We start from the raw sequence: 27,927 nt of genomic DNA on the forward strand, positions 1-27,927 counted from the left end.
CTCTTATAGAATAATAAGAGTACCTTCACCTCTTATAGAATAATATGAGTACCTTCACCTCTTATATAATAATATGAGTACCTTCACCTCGTATAGAATAATAAGAGTACCTTCACCTCTTATATAATAATATGAGTACCTTCACCTCTTATATAATAATAAGAGTACCTTCACCTCTTATATAATAATATGAGTACCTTCACCTCTTATATAATAATAAGAGTACCTTCACCTCTTATAGAATAATATGAGTACCTTCACCTCTTATATAATAATAAGAGTACCTTCACCTCTTATAGAATAATAAGAGTACCTTCACCTCTTATAGAATAATATGAGTACCTTCACCTCTTATATAATAATATGAGTACCTTCACCTCTTATAGAATAATATGAGTACCTTCACCTCTTATATAATAATATGAGTACCTTCACCTCTTATAGAATAATATGAGTACCTTCACCTCTTATATAATAATATGAGTACCTTCACCTCTTATAGAATAATAAGAGTACCTTCACCTCATATAGAATAATATGAGTACCTTCACCTCATATAGAATAATATGAGTACCTTCACCTCTTATATAATAATATGAGTACCTTCACCTCTTATATAATAATATGAGTACCTTCACCTCTTATAGAATAATATGAGTACCTTCACCTCTTATAGAATAATATGAGTACCTTCACCTCTTATATAATAATATGAGTACCTTCAACTCGTATAGAATAATAAGAGTACCTTCACCTCTTATATAATAATATGAGTACCTTCACCTCTTATAGAATAATATGAGTACCTTCACCTCTTATAGAATAATATGAGTACCTTCACCTCTTATAGAATAATATGAGTACCTTCACCTCTTATAGAATAATATGAGTACCTTCACCTCTTATATAATAATATGAGTACCTTCACCTCTTATAGAATAATATGAGTACCTTCACCTCTTATAGAATAATAAGAGTACCTTCACCTCTTATAGAATAATATGAGTACCTTCACCTCTTATAGAATAATATGAGTACCTTCACCTCTTATAGAATAATATGAGTACCTTCACCTCTTATATAATAATATGAGTACCTTCACCTCTTATAGAATAATAAGAGTACCTTCACCTCTTATAGAATAATATGAGTACCTTCACCTCTTATAGAATAATATGAGTACCTTCACCTCTTATAGAATAATATGAGTACCTTCACCTCTTATAGAATAATAAGAGTACCTTCACCTCTTATAGAATAATAAGAGTACCTTCACCTCTTATAGAATAATAAGAGTACCTTCACCTCTTATAGAATAATAAGAGTACCTTCACCTCTTATAGAATAATAAGAGTACCTTCACCTCTTATAGAATAATAAGAGTACCTTCACCTCTTATAGAATAATAAGAGTACCTTCACCTCTTATAGAATAATAAGAGTACCTTCACCTCTTATAGAATAATAAGAGTACCTTCACCTCTTATAGAATAATAAGAGTACCTTCACCTCTTATAGAATAATAAGAGTACCTTCACCTCTTATAGAATAATAAGAGTACCTTCACCTCTTATAGAATAATAAGAGTACCTTCACCTCTTATAGAATAATAAGAGTACCTTCACCTCTTATAGAATAATATGAGTACCTTCACCTCTTATAGAATAATATGAGTACCTTCACCTCTTATATAATAATATGAGTACCTTCACCTCTTATAGAATAATAAGAGTACCTTCACCTCTTATAGAATAATATGAGTACCTTCACCTCTTATAGAATAATAAGAGTACCTTCACCTCTTATATAATAATATGAGTACCTTCACCTCTTATAGAATAATATGAGTACCTTCACCTCTTATAGAATAATAAGAGTACCTTCACCTCTTATAGAATAATATGAGTACCTTCACCTCTTATAGAATAATATGAGTACCTTCACCTCTTATAGAATAATATGAGTACCTTCACCTCTTATAGAATAATATGAGTACCTTCACCTCTTATAGAATAATATGAGTACCTTCACTTCACCTCTTATAGAATAATATGAGTACCTTCACCTCTTATAGAATAATATGAGTACCTTCACCTCTTATAGAATAATATGAGTACCTTCACCTCTTATAGAATAATATGAGTACCTTCACCTCTTATAGAATAATAAGAGTACCTTCACCTCTTATAGAATAATATGAGTACCTTCACCTCTTATAGAATAATATGAGTACCTTCACCTCTTATAGAATAATATGAGTACCTTCACCTCTTATAGAATAATAAGAGTACCTTCACCTCTTATAGAATAATAAGAGTACCTTCACCTCTTATAGAATAATAAGAGTACCTTCACCTCTTATAGAATAATAAGAGTACCTTCACCTCTTATAGAATAATATGAGTACCTTCACCTCTTATAGAATAATATGAGTACCTTCACCTCTTATAGAATAATAAGAGTACCTTCACCTCTTATAGAATAATAAGAGTACCTTCACCTCTTATAGAATAATAAGAGTACCTTCACCTCTTATAGAATAATATGAGTACCTTCACCTCTTATAGAATAATATGAGTACCTTCACCTCTTATAGAATAATATGAGTACCTTCACCTCTTATATAATAATAAGAGTACCTTCACCTCTTATATAATAATAAGAGTACCTTCACCTCTTATAGAATAATAAGAGTACCTTCACCTCTTATAGAATAATATGAGTACCTTCACCTCTTATAGAATAATATGAGTACCTTCACCTCTTATAGAATAATAAGAGTACCTTCACCTCTTATAGAATAATATGAGTACCTTCACCTCTTATAGAATAATAAGAGTACCTTCACCTCTTATAGAATAATAAGAGTACCTTCACCTCTTATAGAATAATAAGAGTACCTTCACCTCTTATAGAATAATATGAGTACCTTCACCTCTTATAGAATAATATGAGTACCTTCACCTCTTATAGAATAATAAGAGTACCTTCACCTCTTATAGAATAATAAGAGTACCTTCACCTCTTATAGAATAATAAGAGTACCTTCACCTCTTATAGAATAATATGAGTACCTTCACCTCTTATAGAATAATATGAGTACCTTCACCTCTCATAGAATAATATGAGTACCTTCACCTCTTATAGAATAATATGAGTACCTTCACCTCTTATAGAATAATATGAGTACCTTCACCTCTTATAGAATAATATGAGTACCTTCACCTCTTATAGAATAATATGAGTACCTTCACCTCTTATAGAATAATATGAGTACCTTCACCTCTTATAGAATAATATGAGTACCTTCACCTCTTATAGAATAATATGAGTACCTTCACCTCTTATAGAATAATAAGAGTACCTTCACCTCTTATAGAATAATAAGAGTACCTTCACCTCTTATATAATAATATGAGTACCTTCACCTCTTATAGAATAATATGAGTACCTTCACCTCTTATAGAATAATAAGAGTACCTTCACCTCTTATAGAATAATAAGAGTACCTTCACCTCTTATAGAATAATAAGAGTACCTTCACCTCTTATAGAATAATATGAGTACCTTCACCTCTTATAGAATAATATGAGTACCTTCACCTCTTATAGAATAATAAGAGTACCTTCACCTCTTATAGAATAATAAGAGTACCTTCACCTCTTATAGAATAATAAGAGTACCTTCACCTCTTATAGAATAATAAGAGTACCTTCACCTCTTATAGAATAATATGAGTAACTTCACCTCTTATAGAATAATATGAGTACCTTCACCTCTTATAGAATAATAAGAGTACCTTCACCTCTTATATAATAATATGAGTACCTTCACCTCTTATATAATAATATGAGTACCTTCACCTCTTATATAATAATAAGAGTACCTTTACCTCTTATATAATAATGTGAGTACCTTCACCTCTTATATAATAATGTGAGTACCTTCACCTCTTATATAATAATATGAGTACCTTCACCTCTTATAGAATAATAAGAGTACCTTCACCTCTTATAGAATAATAAGAGTACCTTCACCTCTTATAGAATAATAAGAGTACCTTCACCTCTTATAGAATAATATGAGTACCTTCACCTCTTATATAATAATATGAGTACCTTCACCTCTTATATAATAATAAGAGTACCTTCACCTCTTATATAATAATGTGAGTACCTTCACCTCTTATATAATAATGTGAGTACCTTCACCTCTTATATAATAATATGTGTACCTTCACCTCTTATATAATAATATGAGTACCTTCACCTCTTATAGAATAATATGAGTACCTTCACCTCTTATATAATAATAAGAGTACCTTCACCTCTTATAGAATAATATGAGTACCTTCACCTCTTATAGAATAATATGAGTACCTTCACCTCTTATAGAATAATAAGAGTACCTTCACCTCTTATAGAATAATAAGAGTACCTTCACCTCTTATAGAATAATAAGAGTACCTTCACCTCTTATAGAATAATAAGAGTACCTTCACCTCTTATAGAATAATAAGAGTACCTTCACCTCTTATAGAATAATATGAGTACCTTCACCTCTTATATAATAATATGAGTACCTTCACCTCTTATAGAATAATAAGAGTACCTTCACCTCTTATAGAATAATATGAGTACCTTCACCTGTTATATAATAATAAGAGTACCTTCACCTCTTATAGAATAATAAGAGTACCTTCACCTCTTATATAATAATAAGAGTACCTTCACCTCTTATAGAATAATAAGAGTACCTTCACCTCTTATATAATAATATGAGTACCTTCACCTCTTATAGAATAATAAGAGTACCTTCACCTCTTATATAATAATATGAATACCTTCACCTCTTATAGAATAATAAGAGTACCTTCACCTCTTATATAATAATATGAGTACCTTCACCTCTTATATAATAATATGAGTACCTTCACCTCTTATATAATAATATGAGTACCTTCACCTCTTATAGAATAATATGAGTACCTTCACCTCTTATAGAATAATATGAGTACCTTCACCTCTTATAGAATAATATGAGTACCTTCACCTCTTATATAATAATATGAGTACCTTCACCTCTTATAGAATAATGACGTTTTCTTCAACAGTTTGTGTGCACCTTTTTTATTCCACTTCAAGCGTTGCCTAACCACTAATGAAATCCAGGGTTGTGTCCCAAGTAGCCCCCTATTCTCTATATAGTGCACCACTGTTCACTAGAGCCCTATGGACCCTGGGAAAAGTAGTGCACTACTGTTCACTAGAGCCCTATGGACCCTGGGAAAAGTAGTGCACTACTGTTCACTAGAGCCCTATGGACCCTGGGTTAAAGTAGTGCACTACTGTTCACTAGAGCCCTATGGACCCTGGGTTAAAGTAGTGCACTACTGTTCACTAGAGCCCTATGGACCCTGGGTTAAAGTAGTGCACTACTATTCACTAGAGCCCTATGGACCCTGGGAAAAGTAAAAAAGAGCACTGAACTCTTCAACCTTGGAGAAGTCTTTCACGAAAAGATACAAAGTGATTCAAAGTAAAAAAATCTATTAGTAAAAGATTTAGCATTAGAGCGATGCTAAATGTCCGCTGGTCAAAGCCTGGCATTTAATCAACGGTCATCAAAAGACTCAAACTGTTATATTAGAAGTATTGTTCAAACATAATTAACAAAAATACTGTTGTAAAATCTAGTCTCTATTCAAAAATACTGATAAAAATGTACTTATAAAATGTACATATAAAAATGTACATGATCCTGCAATATAATAAGAATGAACAGGAACTACAACACAAAACAGGAAGTACAACACAAAACAGGAAGTACAACACAAAACAGGAACTACAACACAAAACTTAACAGGAACTACAACATAAAACATAACAGGAACTACAACACAAAACATAACAGGAACTACAACACAAAAAAGGAAGTACAACACAAAACATAACAGGAACTACAACACAAAAAAGGAAGTACAACACAAAACATAAAAGGAACTACAACACAAAAAAGGAACTACAACACAAATCATAAAATGAACTACAACACAAAACATAACAGGAACTACAACACAAATCATAAAATGAACTACAACACAATACATAACAGGAAGTACAACACAAAACATAAAAGGAACTACAACATAATACATAACAGGAAGTACAACACAAAACATAACATAACATTTGTATCCCCTTTGTTGGCTTTGATCTGTAGAGGACTTTCCCCCTCCAATATGGTTCTGTGGTTCTATGATTCCATGGTTCCGTCGTTCTATGGTTCTATTACGGTTCTGTGGTTCTAGTACACCGGGGTGGCGTTGCGGATCGCACAGCAGAGAACCATGGTGAATATCATCTCAAAGATCTACAGAGGAAGAAGAAGAAGAGGAAGGTCTTTATCAAGACGTCAACATCGGTCCTCACTCAGTCAGGACAGCAGAGGTCAGGAGGACCTTTCTGTCGGTGCAGATAGTAACTGTCACAGGCTTCCAAAGTATCGTTTACTGTAGCGCAGTGGATTATAGAATATAACAGAAAAGTAATTCAGGAGCGTCTCCATGGTAACACCGCTCACCATGATGACAGCGACCACCAGGGCAGCTAGACCAATCAGGCAGAGCTTCTCAGAGAACAGGTCCTTCAGCTTCAGATGACAGCTCTAGTGGGAGGGGAACACAGGGAGGGGATAAGGACCAACCCTTAAACACTAGTTTTCCTCCTGTCATATAAATGTGCTGTGTAAAGCATTCATTTAAATAGTACATAGAGATCTACAGTAATAATGATTAGGATTCCCTTCCAGGAGAGAATGCTGTTTTTTGGGTCGCCAAATGTTTTGCAAATCCAAGTATTCCAAAACATCCATTTGAACTACTTTCACCAAATATCAAAACATTGGAAAGGGAAGGTAAAAGGGGATACCCAGTCAGTTGCACAAATGAATACGTTCAACCTAAATGTGTGTTCCGTATTGAACCCAAACCCCCCTGAATCATTGGACATTGCCCCGGGGAACAAGGCGATGTGTGAACGGTACCTGAGGTTTCAACAAGGCATCGTTCTGGGTCTTCTTGGGACACAGAGTTCCGGCTACTTGTTTGAATAAGGGGGAGTCATCTCCTTTACCACAGCAGTCCAGCTGAGGACACGGGCAGAGACAACCGGTCAGTCATGCCATTGATTGATTGATTGATTGATTGATAGATATTTCTCTCCCCCAGCCGTCCCTCAGTTCTACAGAACCGTCACAGTACAACGATCGCATTGAGGAGAAAACATTTTATAAAGGGGCGACAGCGTAGCCTAGTGGTTAGAGTGGAGGGGCGGCAGCGTAGCCTAGTGGTTAGAGTGGAGGGGCGGCAGCGTAGCCTAGTGGTTAGAGTGGAGGGGCGGCAGCGTAGCCTAGTGGTTAGAGTGGAGGGGCGGCAGCGTAGCCTAGTGGTTAGAGTGGAGGGGCGGCAGCGTAGCCTAGTGGTTAGAGTGGAGGGGCGGCAGCGTAGCCTAGTGGTTAGAGTGGAGGGGCGGCAGCGTAGCCTAGTGGTTAGAGTGGAGGGGCGGCAGCGTAGCCTAGTGGTTAGAGTGACGGGGCGGCAGCGTAGCCTAGTGGTTAGAGTGGAGGGGCGGCAGCGTAGCCTAGTGGTTAGAGTAGAGGGGCGGCAGCGTAGCCTAGTGGTTAGAGTGGAGGGGCGGCAGCGTAGCCTAGTGGTTAGAGTGGAGGGGCGGCAGCGTAGCCTAGTGGTTAGAGTGGAGGGGCGGCAGCGTAGCCTAGTGGTTAGAGTGGAGGGGCGGCAGCGTAGCCTAGTGGTTAGAGTGACGGGGCGGCAGCGTAGCCTAGTGGTTAGAGTGGAGGGGCGGCAGCGTAGCCTAGTGGTTAGAGTAGAGGGGCGGCAGCGTAGCCTAGTGGTTAGAGTGGAGGGGCGGCAGCGTAGCCTAGTGGTTAGAGTGGAGGGGCGGCAGCGTAGCCTAGTGGTTAGAGTGGAGGGGCGGCAGCGTAGCCTAGTGGTTAGAGTAGAGGGGCGGCAGCGTAGCCTAGTGGTTAGAGTGGAGGGGCGGCAGCGTAGCCTAGTGGTTAGAGTAGAGGGGCGGCAGCGTAGCCTAGTGGTTAGAGTGGAGGGGCGGCAGCGTAGCCTAGTGGTTAGAGTGGAGGGGCGGCAGCGTAGCCTAGTGGTTAGAGTGGAGGGGCGGCAGCGTAGCCTAGTGGCTAGAGCGTTGGACTAGTAATCGAAAGGTTGCAAGATCAAATCCCCGAGGAAGGCCCTGAAAATTGTCAAAGACTCCAGCCACCCTAGTCAAAGACTGTCCTCTCTACTACCGCATGGCAAGCGGTACCGGAGCACCAAGTCTAGGACCAAAAGGCTTCAAAACAGCTTCTACTCCCAAGCCATAAGACTCCTGAACAGCTAATCAAATGGCTACCCAGACTATTTGCATTGCCCCCCCCCACCCTCTTTTACACTGCTGCTACCTGTTATTATGATAGTCACTTTACCTCTACCTACATGTACAGTGTGTATTACATTTACATTTTAGTCATTTAGCAGACGCTCTTATCCAGAGCGACTTACAAATTGGAAAGTTCATACATATTCATCCTGGTCCCCCCGTGGGGAATGAACCCACAACCCTGGCGTTGCAAGCGCCATGCTCTACCAACTGAGCCACACGGGACCGTATTACCTCAATTACCTCGACAGCGGTGCCCCTGCACATTGACTCTGCACCGGTACCCCTTGTATATAGCCTCGCTATTGTTATTTTACTGCCGCTCTATAATTATTTGTTACTTTTATTTCTTGTTTTTTTTAGGTATTTTTCTTAAAACTGGTTAAGGGCTTGTAAGTCAGCATTTCATTGTAAGGTCTACACCTGTTTTTATTTTATTTTATTTTATTTGACTTGATTTTATATATTTTTATTCACAAATTGTTTTTTTTAACCAATCACATCAGATCTTTTCAGATGAGCTCTTTTTTTCCCCCAGAGCTGATCAGATTGGTCAAAAGACCCAATCAATGGAATAAAATATCAGAATTGGGCTGCCTGTGTAAACGCAGTCAAGTGTGATCTTCAGGATCTACAGGAAATAGCTCGTGTTTTATAACCACATTACTGTATTATGCTACACTCTGTTATTAACCACTTTAACAGATTGAAATGATGATGAAATGACCCAGAGGTGAGAGTGGTGACCTACCGTCTCGTGGAACACCTCCAGGACTTTGATAGCAGCTGTTTTGCTGGAAGAGTCTACGATGTCCACTGACTTGATGTAGGCCGCATCGTAGAAGTTGATCATCTCCTTGGAGATCTGGAACAAACGGAGATAGCAGAGTTTGGTAGAGTCGATGTGTGTGTGTGTGTTCGTGCATGTGCGTGTGTGTGTGTTCGTGTGTGTCTTACTGTGTCTCGGTTACTAAATCCCCAGATCCCAGCAGCTACCTCACAGGCGAAAAGGCACACCAACAGGAAGAAGAACTGAAAGAGAAAGACAAAAGAGAGATTAATTTGTCAAGCTTTTTGAAATAGGGATATGTGTAATCTCAGGGCTTTACTTTACTGAAGGCCAAAACTTGATCTTCCACAAAAATGATTGGTCCCAGAGAGAGAGAAAGAGAGAGAGAGAGAGAGAGAGAGAGAGAGAGAGAGAGAGAGAGAGAGAGAGAGTACAGGCTCAGTGAGCACAGCCTTGCCATTGAGAAGGGTAGACACAGGAACACCTGGCTCCCTGTAGAGGAAAGGCTGTGCAACGACTGCACAACAGCAGAACCTGAGACGGAGCTGCATTTCCTGACAAAATGTAAAAAATATAAAACAAATATAAAACAATCATTTTCCCAAATTTGAAACCCGTATTCAAGGTTTCAAAGACCTCTCTGATGAGGATAGGCTACCCGTCCTGTTGGGGGAGGACGCAGAGAGCTGTGGGTTGGCAGCGCACTACATTGCTGCCTGCCATAAGATGAGGGACAGTGTCTGACAAACCAATCAACCTGCACATGTCCTCTACTGTATGCTTATTGTTATTGTTCAATGTATGGTTATTTTGACACTTGGTTATTGTTGTTACTGTTGTCCCGTTGACAATTTTGATTCTCATTTTTTTTTATATTGTAAATATCCAAAATAAGCTTTGGCAATATGTACATTGTTACGTCATGCCAATAAAGCAAATTGAATTGAGAGAGAGAGAGAGAGAGAGAGAGAGATGACTTGGTACTTCTATCACCAACCAAAGAAGGTCTTCAACAGAACATTAATATTCTAGAGCAATATTGCCATAATTGGGCCCTGGCAGTAAATTTCCCAAAAACTAAAATCATGATTTTCCAAAAACAAAACAGATGTCAGAAACACAAATATAAATTCACCCTGAACAACACCATCATTGAACACACAAACAAATTACACCTACCTTGGTCTGACCATATCTGCATCGGGAAACTTTAATAGGGCAGTGAATGCACTCAAAGAAAAAGCCCGCAGAGCATTGTATGCAATAAAAATGAAATTATTCAAAATCAACATCCCAATTAGAATTTGGACCAAAATATTTGACATTGTAATCCTACCAATAGTTCTTTACGGAAGTGAGGTTTGGGGGCCACTCAATAAACTGGACTTTAAAATGTGGGACAAACATCCAATTGAAGCCCTACATGCAGAATTCTGTCGGAAAATCCTACAAGTCCAGAGAAATACACCAACTAATGCATGTAGGGCAGAATTGGGCCGCTTTCCAGTAATAATGAAAATACAGAAAAGATCATTAAAATTTTGGCTACATCTAAATTCAAGTCCAAATTCGAGTCTGCAATTTAAAGCACTTCAAACCCAAGAGCTGAGCCCAGAAACGAGCCCTCTCAGTCAGCTGGTGTTGGACCTCACCAACCAAGCTGACAACAGCACTGCTTCAAAAGAAAGAATTCCAATAAACAAAATCATGAACCAATCAAAGGACTCATACTCATATATGCTATCTGACCCTAAACAGAGAATATGAATTGGCTGAATATCTCTACTCTGTCAGAGATACGAAGCAGAGACAGATTCTTACCAAGTACAGGCTGAGTGACCACCAATTGGCAATAGAAACCGGCAGACATAAAAAGACATGGCTACCCAAAGAGGAGCGTGTATGTGGTCACTGCACGACAGGGGAGGTAGGAACAGAGATGCACTTTCTCCTTTACTGTGATAAATATTCCTCACCAAGAGATTCATTATTCACCGAAATGTCTACATTTATTCCAAATTTTAACTTATTAAACCCAGAGGAAAAACTAAAAATACTCATGGGCGAAGGAGCAATGGCTCCTCTTGCAGCCAAATATGTATTTGCCTGCCATAGCCTGAGAGACACTGAATAATAACATCTGCATAGTAAGCAGTAACTTACTTATTATGACTATTATTGTTATTACTGTTATTGTTATTACTATTATTATTGTTGTTTATCATTCCAAGTAGTAATGGTATGGGTGGTAATGGTAATGATAGCAGTTTAATGATGGTGGTGGTGGTAGTAGTGGTAATGATGATAGTAGTTGTAGTACCGATGTAATGGTGAAGATGACCGTTATTTAGTTATAAGTTAGTTATAGTTTCATTTTTTTATTACATTACATTCGATTATTGACTGTTACCATTTTATTGTTACTATTTTTATATTTAATTTTGTATTATTATTTACTGCCATTCTATATTATTATTTGTCATTGTTTTAATTGTATTACAATGTATATTGTATACATTGTTGCTTTGGCAATATTGACACAATGTTTTTCATGCCAATAAAGCAGCTTGAATTTGAAATTTGAATTTGAATTTGAGAGAGAGAGAGAGAGAGAGAGAGAGAGAGAGAGAGAGAGAGAGAGAGAGAGAGAGAGAGAGAGAGAGACAGAGAGAGACAGAGAGAGAGAGAGAGAGAGAGAGAGAGAGAGAGACAGAGAGAGACAGAGAGAGAGAGAGAGAGAGAGAGAGAGAGAGAGAGCTGTAGGGCTGTGCTACTCTCCCATGTTTAGAGGTCTGTTAATATTGCTGTCCATCCAGGGACGCTGCACTGTGGCTGACCCTGTGCCTCTCAACGTGTATGTATATCTGGATGTGTTAATTAATGCAGAAAAAACACATTTCTGTTCTAACCAATAGATAATAAAAGATATATATTCTATTCCTGAGAGAGAGCGCCGTAGGGGCCGTGCTACAGTCCAATGTTGAGCGGCGTGCCCTGAAAGACATGTTGTCCTGCTGCCCTCTAGTGGTCACTCACTCACCGTTCCAAGGAGGCACTGAGATTCCTGGATGGCGCCATAGCAACCAAGGAACCCTACAATCATCATCACAGCTCCCACAGCAATCAGGATGTACACGCCTAGACGGAAAAAAAGACACAGTTCCATTGGTCCCACAGTGAAAAAAAGCTGAAATTCCCTACTTTCATTCATCTACTTGCCCTGCCGTCATTTTGCCATTTTCTTTTTAGGACATTCAGGGTTACACATACAATACAAAACAATTTGACATAAACAATTCGATTCATGAATGTTATTGACAAATGTCAAGAAACAAATAAGGTCCGCCAAGCAAAAACCTGATAAAAAAATATATAATCTAATCAAGGCAGATGGTATTGGTCGCAGACACATACTGTGTTTAGCAGATGGTATTGGTCGCAGACACATACTGTGTTTAGCAGATGGTATTGGTCGCAGACACATACTGTGTTTAGCAGATGGTATTGGTCGCAGACACATACTGTGTTTAGCAGATGGTATTGGTCGCAGACACATACTGTGTTTAGCAGATGGTATTGGTCGCAGACACATACTGTGTTTAGCAGATGGTATTGGTCGCAGACACATACTGTGTTTAGCAGATGGTATTGCGGTTGTAGCGAAATGCTTGTGTTTCTAGCTCCAACAGTGCAGTAATATCTAACAATTCACAACAATACACACACATCTAAAGTAAAAGAACGTAATTAAGAAATATAATAATATTAGGATGAGCAATGTCAGAGTATATATATATATAAGGTCCAGTTGAAGTCGGAAGTTTACATACACTTAGGTTGGAGTCATTAAAACTCGTTTTTCAACCACCGCACAAATTTCTTGTTAACAAACCATAGTTTTGGCAAGTCGGTTAATTTTTCCAACAATTGTTTACAGACAGATTATTTCACTTATAATTCACTGTAACACAATTCCAGTGGGTCAGAAGTGTACATACACTATGTTGACTGTGCCTTTAAACAGCTTGGAAAATTCCAGAAAATTATGTCATGGCTTTAGAAGTTTCTGATAGGCAAATTGACATCATTTGAGTCAATATGAAGTGTACCTGTGGATGTACTTCAAGGCCTACTATCAAACTCAGTGGCTCTTTGCTTGACATCATGGGAAAATCAAAAGAAATCAGCCAAGACCTAAAAAAAAAACATTGTAGACCTCCACAAGTCTGGTTCATCCTTGTGAGCAATTTCCAAATGCCTGAAGGTACCACGTTCATCTGTCCAAACAATAGTACGCAAATATAAACACCATGGGACCACGCAGTCGTTACACCGCTCAGGAAGGAGACGCATTCTGTCTCTTAGAGATGTACGTACTATGGTGCGAAAGGTGCGAATCAGTCTCAGAACAACAGCAAAGGACCTTGTGAAGATGCTGGAGGAAACGGGTACAAAAGTATCTATATCCACAGTAAAACGAGTCCTATATCGACATAACCTGAAAGGCCGCGCAGCAAGGAAGAAGCCACTGCTCCAAAAATGCCATACAAAAAGCCAGACTACGGTTTGCAACTGCACATGGGGACAAAGATCGTACTTTTTGGAGAAATGTCCTCTGGTCTGATGAAACAAAAATCAAACTGTTTGGCCATAATGACCATCATTATGTTTGGAGGAAAAAGGGGGCGGCTTGCAAGCCAAAGAACACCATCCCAACCATGAAGCATGGGGGTGGCAGCATCATGTTGTGGGGGTGCTTTACTGCAGGAGGGACTGGTGCACTTCACAAAATAGATGGCATCATGAGGCAGGAAAATTATGTGGATATATTGAAGCAACATCTGAAGACATCAGTCAGGAAGTTAAAGCTTGGTCGCAAATGGGTTTTCCAAATGGACAATGACCCCAAGCATACTTCCAAAGTTGTGGCAAAATGGATTAAGGAAAACAAAGTCAAGGTATTGGAGTGGCCATCACAAAGCCCTGATCTCAATCCTGTAGAAAATTTGTGGCCAGAACTGAAAAAGAGTGTGCGAGCAAGGAGGCCTACAAACCTGACTCAGTTACACCAGCTCTGTCAGGAGGAATGGGCCAAAATTCACCCAACTTGTTGTGGGAAGCTTGTGGAAGGCTACCCTAAACGTTTAACCCAAGTTAAACAATTTAAAGGCAATGCTACCAAATACTAATTGAGTGTATGTAAACTTCTGACCCACTGGGAATGTGATGAAAGAAATAAAAGCTGAAATAAATAATTCTCTCTACTATTATTCTGACATTTCACCTTCTTAAAATAAAGTGGTGATCCTAACTGACCTAAGACAGGGAATTTTTTACGAGTATTAAATGTCAGAAATTGTGAAAAATTGAGGTATAAATGTATTTGGCTAAGATGTATGTAAACTTCCGACTTCAACTGTATATATAATATATAAACTCAGAAACGTCCCTTTTTCAGGACCCTGTCTTTCAAAGATAATTTGTAAAATCCAAATAACCTCACAAATCTTCATTGTAAAGGGTTTAAACACTGTTCATTGAATCATAAACAATTAATTAATATGCACCTGTGGAACGGTCGTTAAGACACTAAAAGCTTACAGACGGTAGGCAATTAAGGTCACAGTTATGAAAACTTAGGACACTAAAGAGGCCTTTCTACTGACTCTGAAAAACACCAAAAGAAAGATGCCCAGGTTCCCTGCTCATCTGCGTGAACGTGCCTTAGGCATGCTGCAAGGAGGCATGAGGACTGCAGATGTGGCCAGGGCAATAAATTGCAATGTCCGTACTGTGAGACGCCTAAGACAGCGCTACAGGGAGACAGGACGGACAGCTGATCATCCTCGTAGTGGCAGACCACGTGTAACAACACCTGCACAGGAACGGTACATCCGAACATCACACCTGCGGGACAGGTACAGGATGGCAACAACAACTGCCCGAGTTACACCAGGAGCGCGTAATGCCTCCATCAGGGCTCAGACTGTCCGCAATAGGCTGAGAGAGGCTGGACTGAGGGCTTGTAGGCCTGTTGTAAGGCAGGTCCTTACCAGACATCACTGGCAACAACGTCGCCTATGGGCACAAACCCACTGTCGCTGGACCAGACAGGACTGTCAAAAAGTGCTCTTCACTGACGAGTCACGGTTTTGTCTCACCAGGGGTGATGGTCGGATTCGCGTTTATCGTCAAAGGAATGAGCGTTACACCGAGGCCTGTACTCTGGAGCGGGATCGATTTGGAGGTGGAGGGTCTGTCATGGTCTGGGGCGGTGTGTCACAGCATCATCGGACTGAGCTTGTCGTCATTGCAGGCAATCTCAACGCTGTGCGTTACAGGGAAGACATCCTCCTCCCTCATGTGGTACCCTTCCTGCAGGCTCATCCTGACATGACTCTCCAGCATGACAATGCCACCAGCCATACTGCTTGTTCTGTGCGTGATTTCCTGCAAGACAGGAATGTCAGTGTTCTGCCATGGCCAGCGAAGAGCCCGGATCTCAATCCCATTTAGCACGTCTGGGACCTGTTGGATCGAAGGGTAGGGGCTAGGGCCATTCCCCTGTAACGAAAAGTAAAAGAAATCAGACCCCTCCCCTAGAAATCAGGCCAGATCCAGAGCTACTCCCGTGGGCCCTAGGACCAATTATAGACTGGGGAATGACTGCCACGACGGAGATCAACCAGCAGAGGGAGCCAAATGAACAAGACCTAAAAGAGACTGGTATGAGGAGACAAATGAACAGGTTCAAAATGAGCTAGACATAAAACAAGAACCCCTCGACATGAAGACTGAGGGAGACTGGTATGAGGAGACAAATGAACAGGTTCAAAAAGAGCTAGACATAAAACAAGAACCAATCAGCATGAAGGCTGAGGGAGACTGGTATGAGGAGACAAATGAACAGGTTCAAAATGAGCTAGACATAAAACAAGAACCAATCAGCATGAAGACTGAGGGAGACTGGTATGAGGAGACAAATGAACAGGTTCAAAATGAGCTAGACATAAAACAAGAACCAATCAGCATGAAGACTGAGGGAGAGTGGTATGAGGAGACAAATGAACAGGTTCAAAAAGAGCTAGACATAAAACAAGAACCAATCAGCATGAAGGCTGAGGGAGACTGGTATGAACCGCTCGACCAAACTGACGCCCCAGCGGAAGAAGATGTATGGGCATCAGTGCTGAAAGACTTAACATTGAGTCCCACCGAAAATTTTTGAGCATGCTACAAGAGAAGTAGTAGTGGCACGATGTGACAAATTGATTGCACTTCCAAGTGTCTTCCCCCGAACTGAGTGTCTAAAGAGAGGTATTAAAGAAGGAGAGGTCAGTGCCTAGGGCATGATCCTCGACACATATGATTTGGACAGCATAGAGAATCATCAGACAAGGTAAATTACTCTTCACTATACTCTGCTTGTATTGACTACTTTGACCTTAAGGCACAAGCATTATATTGACTGGTATATCTTGAGAGTTGTGTTGTATTCTGGAAAAGTCGCTCCATTAAAAGGAAGCAGTTGTGTAGGAGAGCAATCCCCTAGAGAGCAACAAGCGCTATTCTTGGGAGTACCAGAGACAACTTCAATTTGAAGGATTGAAAAAGCCCAGAAATAAGTAAGCCTCGTAGAGAGCCAAGAGTCACTAAAAAGGGGTCAGTATCTAAGCAGTAGGCAGTGAAAAGTGTATCCTTAAGAAATTGGGAGACAATAAGAGATTAAAATATTATACACAGCAGAGGCTGCCAATATCACTCTTATAGACACCAGTTTCGGGAAGGACCAAGGGAATAGAGCAGTAAGGTAAATATATTGTTATTTGCTTTATTTTAAGAGTTATATGAAGTGTTTAAGCTGATTATATTTGCAATACTATTTGGCATAGCATAACGCATTAAGGATTGATTGAGCATTATTGATGTATTAGGACTGTATAACCATTTAACTGTAATATCGTGTGTAAGACAAAAAACAGAGTGACTTAAATAAATGCTTGAAACTTTGACAACTAGGCCAGGGAACCTACCCGGAGAGCGAACGCCTTTGACACTCTCACTGAACGGAAAGTGACCCTGGTTATAGGTTAAAGGGATAGCACTAAAGAATATTTCATTGTGTGGACAATAATATATCTTTGGAAAAGTCAAACATATAACAATACTAGTTTCCAAGTGACTACTAGCTGACGAGCATAATAACTAACAGAAGTTTAGTTATTAGGTATTGGTATACAAGAGAGGAAGAGACGAGTTAAGGGAGTATAGGAGGAATCTATAAACATAAAGTAATAAAGTACTCATCTATCCAAGGCCTCACCCCAGACCGGAAAATAAGGGAGTGACAACGTGAATGAAGGAAAAAAACCAACTCACGCGAAGGGCCAGTACGAATAAATAGAAGGGTTGGTAGGGCCGCACGGCTAGGCCCTTGTTACACCGAAGTAACTAAAATCCTAAAGTACTCTGCCTAGCCAGAGGACGGGATAGAGGCTTTTGCTGCAGGCAACGGGCAAAAGTCAGCAGCGTGACACCCCCCAGAAATGTCCAGGAACTTGCAGGTGCCTTGGTGGAAGAGTGGGGTAACATCTCACAGCAATAACTGGCAAATCTGGTGCAGTCCATGAGGAGATGCACTGCAGTACTTAATGCAGCTGGTGGCCACACCAGATACTGACTGTTACTTTTGATTTTAACCCCCACTTTGTTCAGGGACACATTATTCAATTTCTGTTAGTCACATGTCTGTGGAACTTGTTCAGTTTATGTCTCAGTTGTTGAATCTTGTTATGTTCATACAAATATTTACACATGTTAAGTTTGCTGACAATAAATGCAGTTGACAGTGAGAGGACGTTTATTTTTTTGCTGAGTTTATAAACTACACAGTGCCTTCGCAAAGTATTCAGACTCCTTGACTTTTTCCACGTTTTGTTACATTACAGTCTTATTCTAAAATGGATTAAATTGTTTTCCCCCCTCATCAATCTACACACAATACCCCATAATGACGACGCAAAAACTGGTTCAGAAATGTTTGCTACTTCATAAAATAAAAATCTAATATCCCATTTACATAAGTATACAGACACTTTACTCAGTACTTTGTTGAAGCTCCTTTTGGCAGCGATTACAGCCTTGAGTCTTCTTGGCATACCTGTATTTGGGGCTTGGCACACCTGTATTTGGGGAGTTTCTCACATTCTTCTCTGCAGATCCTCTCAAGCTCTGTCAGGTTGGATGGGGAGCGTCGATGCACAGCTATTTTCAGGTCTCTCCAGAGATGTATGATCGGATTAAAGACCTGGCTCTGGCTGGGCCACTCAAGGACATTCAGAGACTTGTCCCGAAGCCACTCATGCGTTGTCTTGGCTGTGTGCTTAGGGTCGTTGTCCTGTTGGAAGGTGAACCTTTGTCCCAGTCTGAGGTCCGAAGCGCTCTGGGGTAGGTTTTCAACAAGGATCTCTCTGTACTTTGCTCCGCTCATCTTTCCCTCGATCCTGACTAGTCTCCCAGTCCCTGCCGCTGGTTCTCCCATCTCCACAGAGGGACTCTAGAGCTCTGTCACAGTGACCATCGGGTTCTTGGTCACCTCCCTGATCAAGGCACTTCTCCTCCATTTGCTCAGTTTGGCCAGGCGGGCCAGCTCTAGGAAGAGTCTTTGTGGTTCCAAACTTCTTCCATTTAAGAATGATGCCACTGTGTTCTTGGCGACCTTCAATGCTGCAGACATTTTTTGGTACCCTTCCCCAGATCTGTACCTCGACATAATCCTGTCTCGGAGCTCTAAAGACAATTCCTTCGACCTCCTGGCTTGGTTTTTGCTCTGACATGCATTGTCAACTGTGGTGCCTTATATAGACAGGTGTGTGCCTTTCCAAATCATCTCCAATCAATTGAATTTACCACAGGTGGACTCCAATCCAAGTTGTAGAAACATCTCAAGGATGATCAATAGAAACAGGATGCACCTGAGCACAATTTAGAGTCTCATAGCAAAGGGTCTGAATACTTATGTGAATAAGGTATTTTTACCTTCAAAACTGTTTTCCCTTTGTCATTATGGGGTATTATGTGTAGATTGCTGAGGATTTTTGTTATTTAATTCATTTTAGAATAAGGCTGTAACGTAACAAAATGGGGAAAAGTGAAGGGGTCTGAAAACTTTCCGAAGGCACTGTATATGTGTGATGTGATGCATAGATATTATGGACAGTATGTAGATAGAATATGTAGTATATATGTAGAATACATGGATAGAATAGTATATGTACAGCAATAGTTAAATAGGATAGCCTTGACTAGAATACAGTACTTACATATAAAGTGGATAAAACAGTATGTAAACATTATTAAAGTGACCAGTGTTCCATTATTAAAGTGACCAGTGTTCCATTATTAAAGTGACCAGTGTTCCATTATTAAAGTGACCAGTGTTCCATTATTAAAGTGACTAGTGTTCCATTATTAAAGGGACCAGTGTTCCATTATTAAAGTGACCAGTGTTCGATTATTAAAGTGACCAGCGTTCCATTATTAAAGTGACCAGCGTTCCATTATTAAAGTGACCAGCGTTCCATTATTAAAGTGACCAGTGTTCCATTATTAAAGTGACCAGTGTTCCATTATTAAAGTGACCAGTGTTCCATTATTAAAGTGACCAGTGTTCCATTATTAAAGTGACCAGTGTTCCATTATTAAAGTGACCAGTGTTCCATTATTAAAGTGACCAGTGTTCCATTATTAAAGTGACCAGTGTTCCATTATTAAAGTGACCAGTGTTCCATTATTAAAGTGACCAGTGTTCCATTATTAAAGTGGCCAGTGTTCCATTATTAAAGTGACTAGTGTTCCATTATTAAAGTGACTAGTGTTCCATTATTAAAGTGACCAGTGTTCCATTATTAAAGTGGCCAGTGTTCCATTATTAAAGTGACCAGTGTTCCATTATTAAAGTGACCAGTGTTCCATTATTAAAGTGACTAGTGTTCCATTATTAAAGTGACCAGTGTTCCATTATTAAAGTGGCCAGTGTTCCATTATTAAAGTGACCAGTGTTCCATTATTAAAGTGACCAGTGTTCCATTATTAAAGTGGCCAGTGTTCCATTATTAAAGTGACCAGTGTTCCATTATTAAAGTGACCAGTGTTCCATTATTAAAGTGACCAGTGTTCCATTATTAAAGTGGCCAGTGTTCCATTATTAAAGTGACCAGTGTTCCATTATTAAAGTGACCAGTGTTCCATTATTAAAGTGACCAGTGTTCTATTATTAAAGTGACCAGTGTTCCATTATTAAAGTGACCAGTGTTCCATTATTAAAGTGACTAGTGTTCCATTATTAAAGTGACCAGTGTTCCATTATTAAAGTGGCCAGTGTTCCATTATTAAAGTGACCAGTGTTCCATTATTAAAGTGACCAGTGTTCCATTATTAAAGTGACCAGTGTTCCATTATTAAAGTGGCCAGTGTTCCATTATTAAAGTGACCAGTGAGTCCATGTCTATGTACATAGGGCAGCAGCCTCTAAGGTGCAAGGCTGAGTATCCAGGTTACGGTAGCTGGTTAGTGACAGTGACTAAAGTCGGGGAAATTCCTGCATTGTCGACAGTCTAGCATGCTGCTCTAAAAGCACATTGGAATGAATCTTGGTTTATGTGTGAATCACCACCAGGTGGCAGTATGATAAGTCAATATGATAACCCCATACGGCTTCCCTGTCCGGCGATATGACATGTGAGAAGAAGAGGGCATCCTGTAACATCCTGTAACATCCTGTAACATCCTGTTACTGGGACAGGATGACTTCCCAGATCCATCCGGACTGAGAGGGAGGAGGAGGTAGCGCACACACACACACACACACACACACACACACACACACACACACACACACACACACACACACACACACACACACACACACACACACACACACACACACACACACACACACACACACACACGTTACACACATACACACGCACACGTTACACACATACACACGCACACATACACACACACACACACACTGACAGCGACATGGACCCAGCCAAGGACCCCCCCCCCTCCCCTCTCCCCACAAACTAAAATATACCAATTCTCGTTCCCGAGGAAACTGAAAGTTTAGTAGAACATGGTCCTCTGTAGCTCAGTTTGTAGAACATGGTCCTCTGTAGCTCAGTTAGTAGAACATGGTCCTCTGTAGCTCAGTTTGTAGAACATGGTTCTCTGTAGTTCAGTTAGTAGAAAATGGTTCTCTGTAGTTAGTAGAACATGGTCCTCTGTAGTTCAGTTAGTAGAACATGGTCCTCTGTAGTTCAGTTAGTAGAACATGGTCCTCTGTAGTTCAGTTAGTAGAACATGGTCCTCTGTAGTTCAGTTAGTAGAACATGGTCCTCTGTAGTTCAGATAGTAGAACATGGTCCTCTGTAGTTCAGTTAGTAGAACATGGTCCTCTGTAGTTCAGATAGTAGAACATGGTCCTCTGTAGTTCAGATAGTAGAACATGGTCCTCTGTAGCTCAGTTAGTAGATCGACTGACCTGACTTCCTTCACAGCAACCCGTGAACAACCATGACGACCTCTGCATTTCCCTGCAGGGTAACTAACTCACACCAGTCAGTGTGTAGCAGGGTAACTAACTCACACCAGTCAGAGTGTAGCAGGGTAACTAACTCACATCAGTCAGAGTGTAGCAGGGTAACTAACTCACATCAGTCAGAGTGTAGCAGGGTAACTAACTCACACCAGTCAGAGTGTAGCAGGGTAACTAACTCACACCAGTCAGAGTGTAGCAGGGAAACTAACTCACACCAGTCAGAGTGTAGCAGGGTAACTAACTCACACCAGTCAGAGTGTAGCAGGGTAACTAACTCACATCAGTCAGTGTATAGCAGGGTAACTAACTCACATCAGTCAGTGTATAGCAGGGTAACTAACTCACACCAGTCAGAGTGTAGCAGGGTAACTAACTCACACCAGTCAGAGTGTAGCAGGGTAACTAACTCACACCAGTCAGTGTATAGCAGGGTAACTAACACACACCAGTCAGAGTGTAGCAGGGTAACTAACTCACACCAGTCAGTGTGTAGCAGGGTAACTAACTCACACCAGTCAGTGTGTAGCAGGGTAACTAACTCACACCAGTCAGAGTGTAGCAGGGTAACTAACTCACACCAGTCAGAGTGTAGCAGGGTAACTAACTCACACCAGTCAGAGTGTAGCAGGGTAACTAACTCACACCAGTCAGAGTGTAGCTGGGTAACTAACTCACATCAGTCAGAGTGTAGCAGGGTAACTAACTCACACCAGTCAGAGTGTAGCAGGGTAACTAACTCACACCAGTCAGAGTGTGTAGCAGGGTAACTAACTCACACCAGTCAGAGTGTAGCAGGGTAACTAACTCACACCAGTCAGAGTGTAGCAGGGTAACTAACTCACACCAGTCAGAGTATATAGCAGGGTAACTAACTCACACCAGTCAGAGTGTAGCAGGGTAACTAACTCACATCAGTCAGAGTGTAGCAGGGTAACTAACTCACACCAGTCAGAGTGTGTAGCAGGGTAACTAACTCACACCAGTCAGAGTGTAGCAGGGTAACTAACTCACACCAGTCAGAGTGTAGCAGGGTAACTAACTCACACCAGTCAGAGTGTGTAGCAGGGTAACTAACTCACACCAGTCAGAGTATAGCAGGGTAACTAACTCACACCAGTCAGAGTGTAGCAGGGTAACTAACACACATCAGTCAGAGTGTGTAGCAGGGTAACTAACTCACACCACTCAGAGTGTATAGCAGGGTAACTAACTCACACCAGTCAGAGTGTATAGCAGGGTAACTAACTCACACCAGTCAGAGTGTGTAGCAGGGTAACTAACTCACATCAGTCAGAGTGTAGCAGGGTAACTAACTCACATCAGTCAGAGTGTAGCAGGGTAACTAACTCACACCAGTCAGAGTGTAGCAGGGTAACTAACTCACATCAGTCAGAGTGTAGCAGGGTAACTAACTCACACCAGTCAGAGTGTAGCAGGGTAACTAACTCACACCAGTCAGTGTGTAGCAGGGTAACTAACTCACACCAATCAGAGTGTAGCAGGGTAACTAACTCACACCAGTCAGAGTGTAGTAGGGTAACTAACTCACACCAGTCAGAGTGTAGCAGGGTAACTAACTCACACCAGTCAGAGTGTAGCAGGGTAACTAACTCACACCAGTCAGAGTGTAGCAGGGTAACTAACTCACACCAGTCAGAGTGTAGCAGGGTAACTAACTCATGATTGAGCTGCAGGAGTTGTGACCCATTTTTGTTGGTTGTTTTGTCATAGTTGTGTCTAAGGGGCATAATTGGGAGGGAATACTGTCACCTCCAGGTGTTCCCCTGTCTGCTGAGAGTGTCAGGTTCTTGTCCAGTTCTGGCAATTAGGTTTCCACAGACTAGTACATGTCCCTGGGCCTGGAAATGATTGATCTCCCCCTCTAGGATGGAGAAGCTGTCATCATTAAAGTGTAGGGATTCTATTGGGGGGATATAGGTAGCACACAGGAGGACATTTTTCTCTGTTGAGATCATTTCTTTATTAATTTTTAGCCAGATGTAAAATGTTCCTGTTTTGACTAATTCTCTCTCTATCTCTCTTTCTGTCTCTCTGTTTCTTTCTTTCTCTCTCGCTCTCTCCCCATTTTTATACAACATATCTTTTTAATTACATTACTTCACTACAATTGTTTGTGAAAAGTCTTGATTCTTGACTTTGCATCTACAGACTTAAATCAACAAATGTACAGTGAAGTAAAAAAGATAACATGTTCACCAAGTCAGTTATATAATCAAAGAGAGCTCTGCATTTTTCTGCTTCTCCTCTCTGAAGCCCATTTGGCAGCCAGTTCTCTCTCTCTCTCTCTCTCTCTCACTCCCTCACACACACACACACACACACACACACACACACACACACACACACACACACACACACACACACACACACACACACACACACACACACACACACACACACACACACACACACACACACACACACACACACGCACACACACACACACACACACACACACACACACACGATCAATACAGATGACTATAAAAGTTATTTCTATACCAGTAGCAACATGTTTGTGAACCAGAAGACAAGACTTAAAATTGCGTTTAATTGTGAACTTTTTGTTCGACCACTTCTATCTTCCTTTCTTTCCCCACCAACGTATATCACCGAACTTCCCTCTTCACAGTCTTGTTACTTAGTGATAACCCTAAAACCCCCACATTCAAACGACTCTGCCAATCAATCTATTCAACATGTTTCAACTAGTAGATAAAGTACACGACTTTAATCCGACAGCGGCACTTCTTTCAACCCCTCTCCACCCACACTAGTCTGTCACAGAATCAACAACAGAGATAATCAACAACAGAGATAATCAACTGCAGAGCTACACTTACAGAGGACGTACTCAAGACAACACAGATTGTCTGCCTGTACCTCCTACTGCACTAGTGACGACTGACAACTACCCAGTCTGTACCACTAACTAGTTCAACTGGTCTGGTAGGAGGGGAGTCCAGACGTGGGTGTATATTTAGTTATATCCAGTCCTACATAAACACCAGTTTGGTGTGCCAGGCAAGATAAAAAAAGATCCACTTTCAACTCTAATTTATAACAAGCAACAAGATGTACAAGGCTATTTGAATTATTCAAGGGTGTGTGTTTGAGGGGCAGGAGAGAAGAAAAACCTCCCTTTGATGTTCATCTGGGTGGGTGTACTGCATCGCTGTACCCCTCCAATCATCACTTTGCCTGGTTTGCTTGGGCCGGGCTGTTTGGGCTGTTCCCTGCTATAAAAACATGGTGTCCAACAGGAGTTTTACCCTCTCTGTATACTTAACTGAGGTAACTATGGGAGTGGAGAAGACCAAATTTGATTGAATGGGCGCTATATTTTGCTACCACAACAAACAGAATAGCCTAAATGCCTATACGCAGACCTGTGAACCCTTGGAAAAGTTCAGACCATATATACAGTGGGGAGAACAAGTATTTGAAACACTGCCGATTTTGCAGGTTTTCCTACTTACAAAGCATGTAGAGGTCTGTAATTTTTTATCATAGGTACAGTTCAACTGTGAGAGACGGAATCTAAAACAAAAATCCAGAAAATCACATTGTATGATTTTTAAGTAATTAATTTGCATTAGTAACAGTAACCCTTAACTCTGCAGGAATAATACAGTAACCCTCAACTCAGTAGGCATAATACAGTAACCCTTAACTCAGCAGGAATAATACAGTAACCCTCAACTCAGCAGGAATAATACAGTAACCCTCAACTCAGCAGGAATAATACAGTAACCCTCAACTCAGCAGGAATAATACAGTAACCCTCAACTCAGCAGGAATAATACAGTAACCCTTAACTCAGCAGGAATAATACAGTAACCCTTAACTCAGCAGGAATAATACAGTAACCCTCAACTCAGTAGGCATAATACAGTAACCCTTAACTCAGCAGGAATAATACAGTAACCCTCAACTCAGCAGGAATAATACAGTAACCCTCAACTCAGCAGGAATAATACAGTAACCCTCAACTCAGCAGGAATAATACAGTAACCCTCAACTCAGCAGGAATAATACAGTAACCCTTAACTCAGCAGGAATAATACAGTAACCCTTAACTCAGCAGGAATAATACAGTAACCCTTAACTCAGCAGGAATAATACAGTAACCCTCAACTCAGCAGGAATAATACGGTAACCCTTAATTCAGCAGGAATAATACTGTAACCCTCAACTCAGCAGGAATAATACAGTAACCCTTAACTCAGCAGGAATAATACAGTAACCCTTAACTCAGCAGGAATAATACAGTAACCCTCAACTCAGCAGGAATAATATAGTAACCCTTAACTCTGCATAAATAATACAGTAACCCTTAACTCAGCAGGAATAATACAGTAACTCTTAATTCAGCAGGAATAATACGGTAACCCTTAATTCAGCAGGAATAATACGGTAACCCTTAATTCAGCAGGAATAATACGGTAACCCTTAACTCAGCAGGAATAATACAGTAACCCTTAATTCAGCAGGAATAATACGGTAACCCTTAATTCAGCAGGAATAATACAGTAACCCTTAATTCAGCAGGAATAATACAGTAACCCTTAACTCTGCAGGAATACCGTATCTTTGCAGGTCCTGATGTTGGACACACCCAAAGACACCCAGCCGACCAATGTTTGGATTTCCAGCATTATAGTGACTTACTGTATGTACAGTGGGGTCCGGAATTATTGACACCCATGACTCACTGTATGTACAGTGGTGTCCGGAATTATTGACACCCATGACTCACTGTATGTACAGTGGGGTCCGGAATTATTGACACCCATGACTCACTGTATGTACAGTGGGGTCCGGAATTATTGACACCCATGACTCACTGTATGTACAGTGGGGTCCGGAATTATTGACACCCATGACTCATTGTATGTACAGTGGGGTCCGGAATTATTGACACCCATGACTCACTGTATGTACAGTGGGGTCCGGAATTATTGACACCCATGACTCATTGTATGTACAGTGGGGTCCGGAATTATTGACACCCATGACTCATTGTATGTACAGTGGGGTCCGGAATTATTGACACCCATGACTCACTGTATGTACAGTGGGGTCCGGAATTATTGACACCCATGACTCACTGTATGTACAGTGGGGTCCGGAATTATTGACACCCATGACTCACTGTATGTACAGTGGGGTCCGGAATTATTGACACCCATGACTCACTGTATGTACAGTGGGGTCCGGAATTATTGACACCCATGACTCACTGTATGTACAGTGGGGTCCGGAATTATTGACACCCATGACTCACTGTATGTACAGTGGGGTCCGGAATTATTGACACCCATGACTCACTGTATGTACAGTGGGGTCCGGAATTATTGACACCCATGACTCACTGTATGTACAGTGGGGTCCGGAATTATTGACACCCATGACTCATTGTATGTACAGTGGGGTCCGGAATTATTGACACCCATGACTCATTGTATGTACAGTGGGGTCCGGAATTATTGACACCCATGACTCATTGTATGTACAGTGGGGTCCGGAATTATTGACACCCATGACTCACTGTATGTACAGCGGGGTCCGGAATTATTGACACCCATGACTCACTGTATGTACAGTGGGGTACGAAATTATTGACACCCATGACTTACTGTATGTACAGTGGGGTACGAAATGATTGACACCCATGACTCACTGTATGTACAGTGGGGTCCGGAATTATTGACACCCATGACTCACTGTATGTACAGTGGGGTACGAAATTATTGACACCCATGACTTACTGTATGTACAGTGGGGTACGAAATTATTGACACCCATGACTCACTGTATGTACAGTGGGGTCCGGAATTATTGACACCCATGACTCACTGTATGTACAGTGGGGTACGAAATTATTGACACCCATGACTCACTGTATGTACAGTGGGGTCCGGAATTATTGACACCCATGACTCACTGTATGTACAGTGGGGTACGAAATTATTGACACCCATGACTCACTGTATGTACAGTGGGGTACGAAATTATTGACACCCATGACTCACTGTATGTACAGTGGGGTCCGGAATTATT

At 40.7% G+C, this 27,927-nt stretch overlaps 1 protein-coding gene across 2 annotated transcripts in view; it reads right to left on the reverse strand.

Moving 5' to 3' along the window:
* Positions 1-5,976: 5,976 nt before the first annotated feature.
* Positions 5,977-27,927, reverse strand: part of cd81b (CD81 molecule b) — a 33,409-nt gene continuing 11,458 nt past the window's right edge. Inside the window, exons 3-8 of one of the 2 annotated variants that reach the window (XM_039017943.1) lie at positions 12,280-12,377; positions 9,407-9,481; positions 9,201-9,314; positions 7,044-7,145; positions 6,582-6,665; positions 5,978-6,371 (exon numbers count right to left, since the gene is read on the reverse strand). In XM_039017943.1, coding sequence (XP_038873871.1) covers positions 6,306-6,371; positions 6,582-6,665; positions 7,044-7,145; positions 9,201-9,314; positions 9,407-9,481; positions 12,280-12,377 — 539 coding nt within the window. In that variant the 3' untranslated portion in view covers positions 5,978-6,305. Of the gene's footprint in view, positions 6,372-6,581; positions 6,666-7,043; positions 7,146-9,200; positions 9,315-9,406; positions 9,482-12,279; positions 12,378-27,927 lie in introns of both variants that reach the window. The other variant, XM_039017941.1, reaches the window with a different exon arrangement.

Source organism: Salvelinus namaycush, chromosome 21 (genome assembly GCF_016432855.1).
Source record: "Salvelinus namaycush isolate Seneca chromosome 21, SaNama_1.0, whole genome shotgun sequence".
NCBI classification, from domain to species: Eukaryota; Metazoa; Chordata; class Actinopteri; order Salmoniformes; family Salmonidae; genus Salvelinus; species Salvelinus namaycush.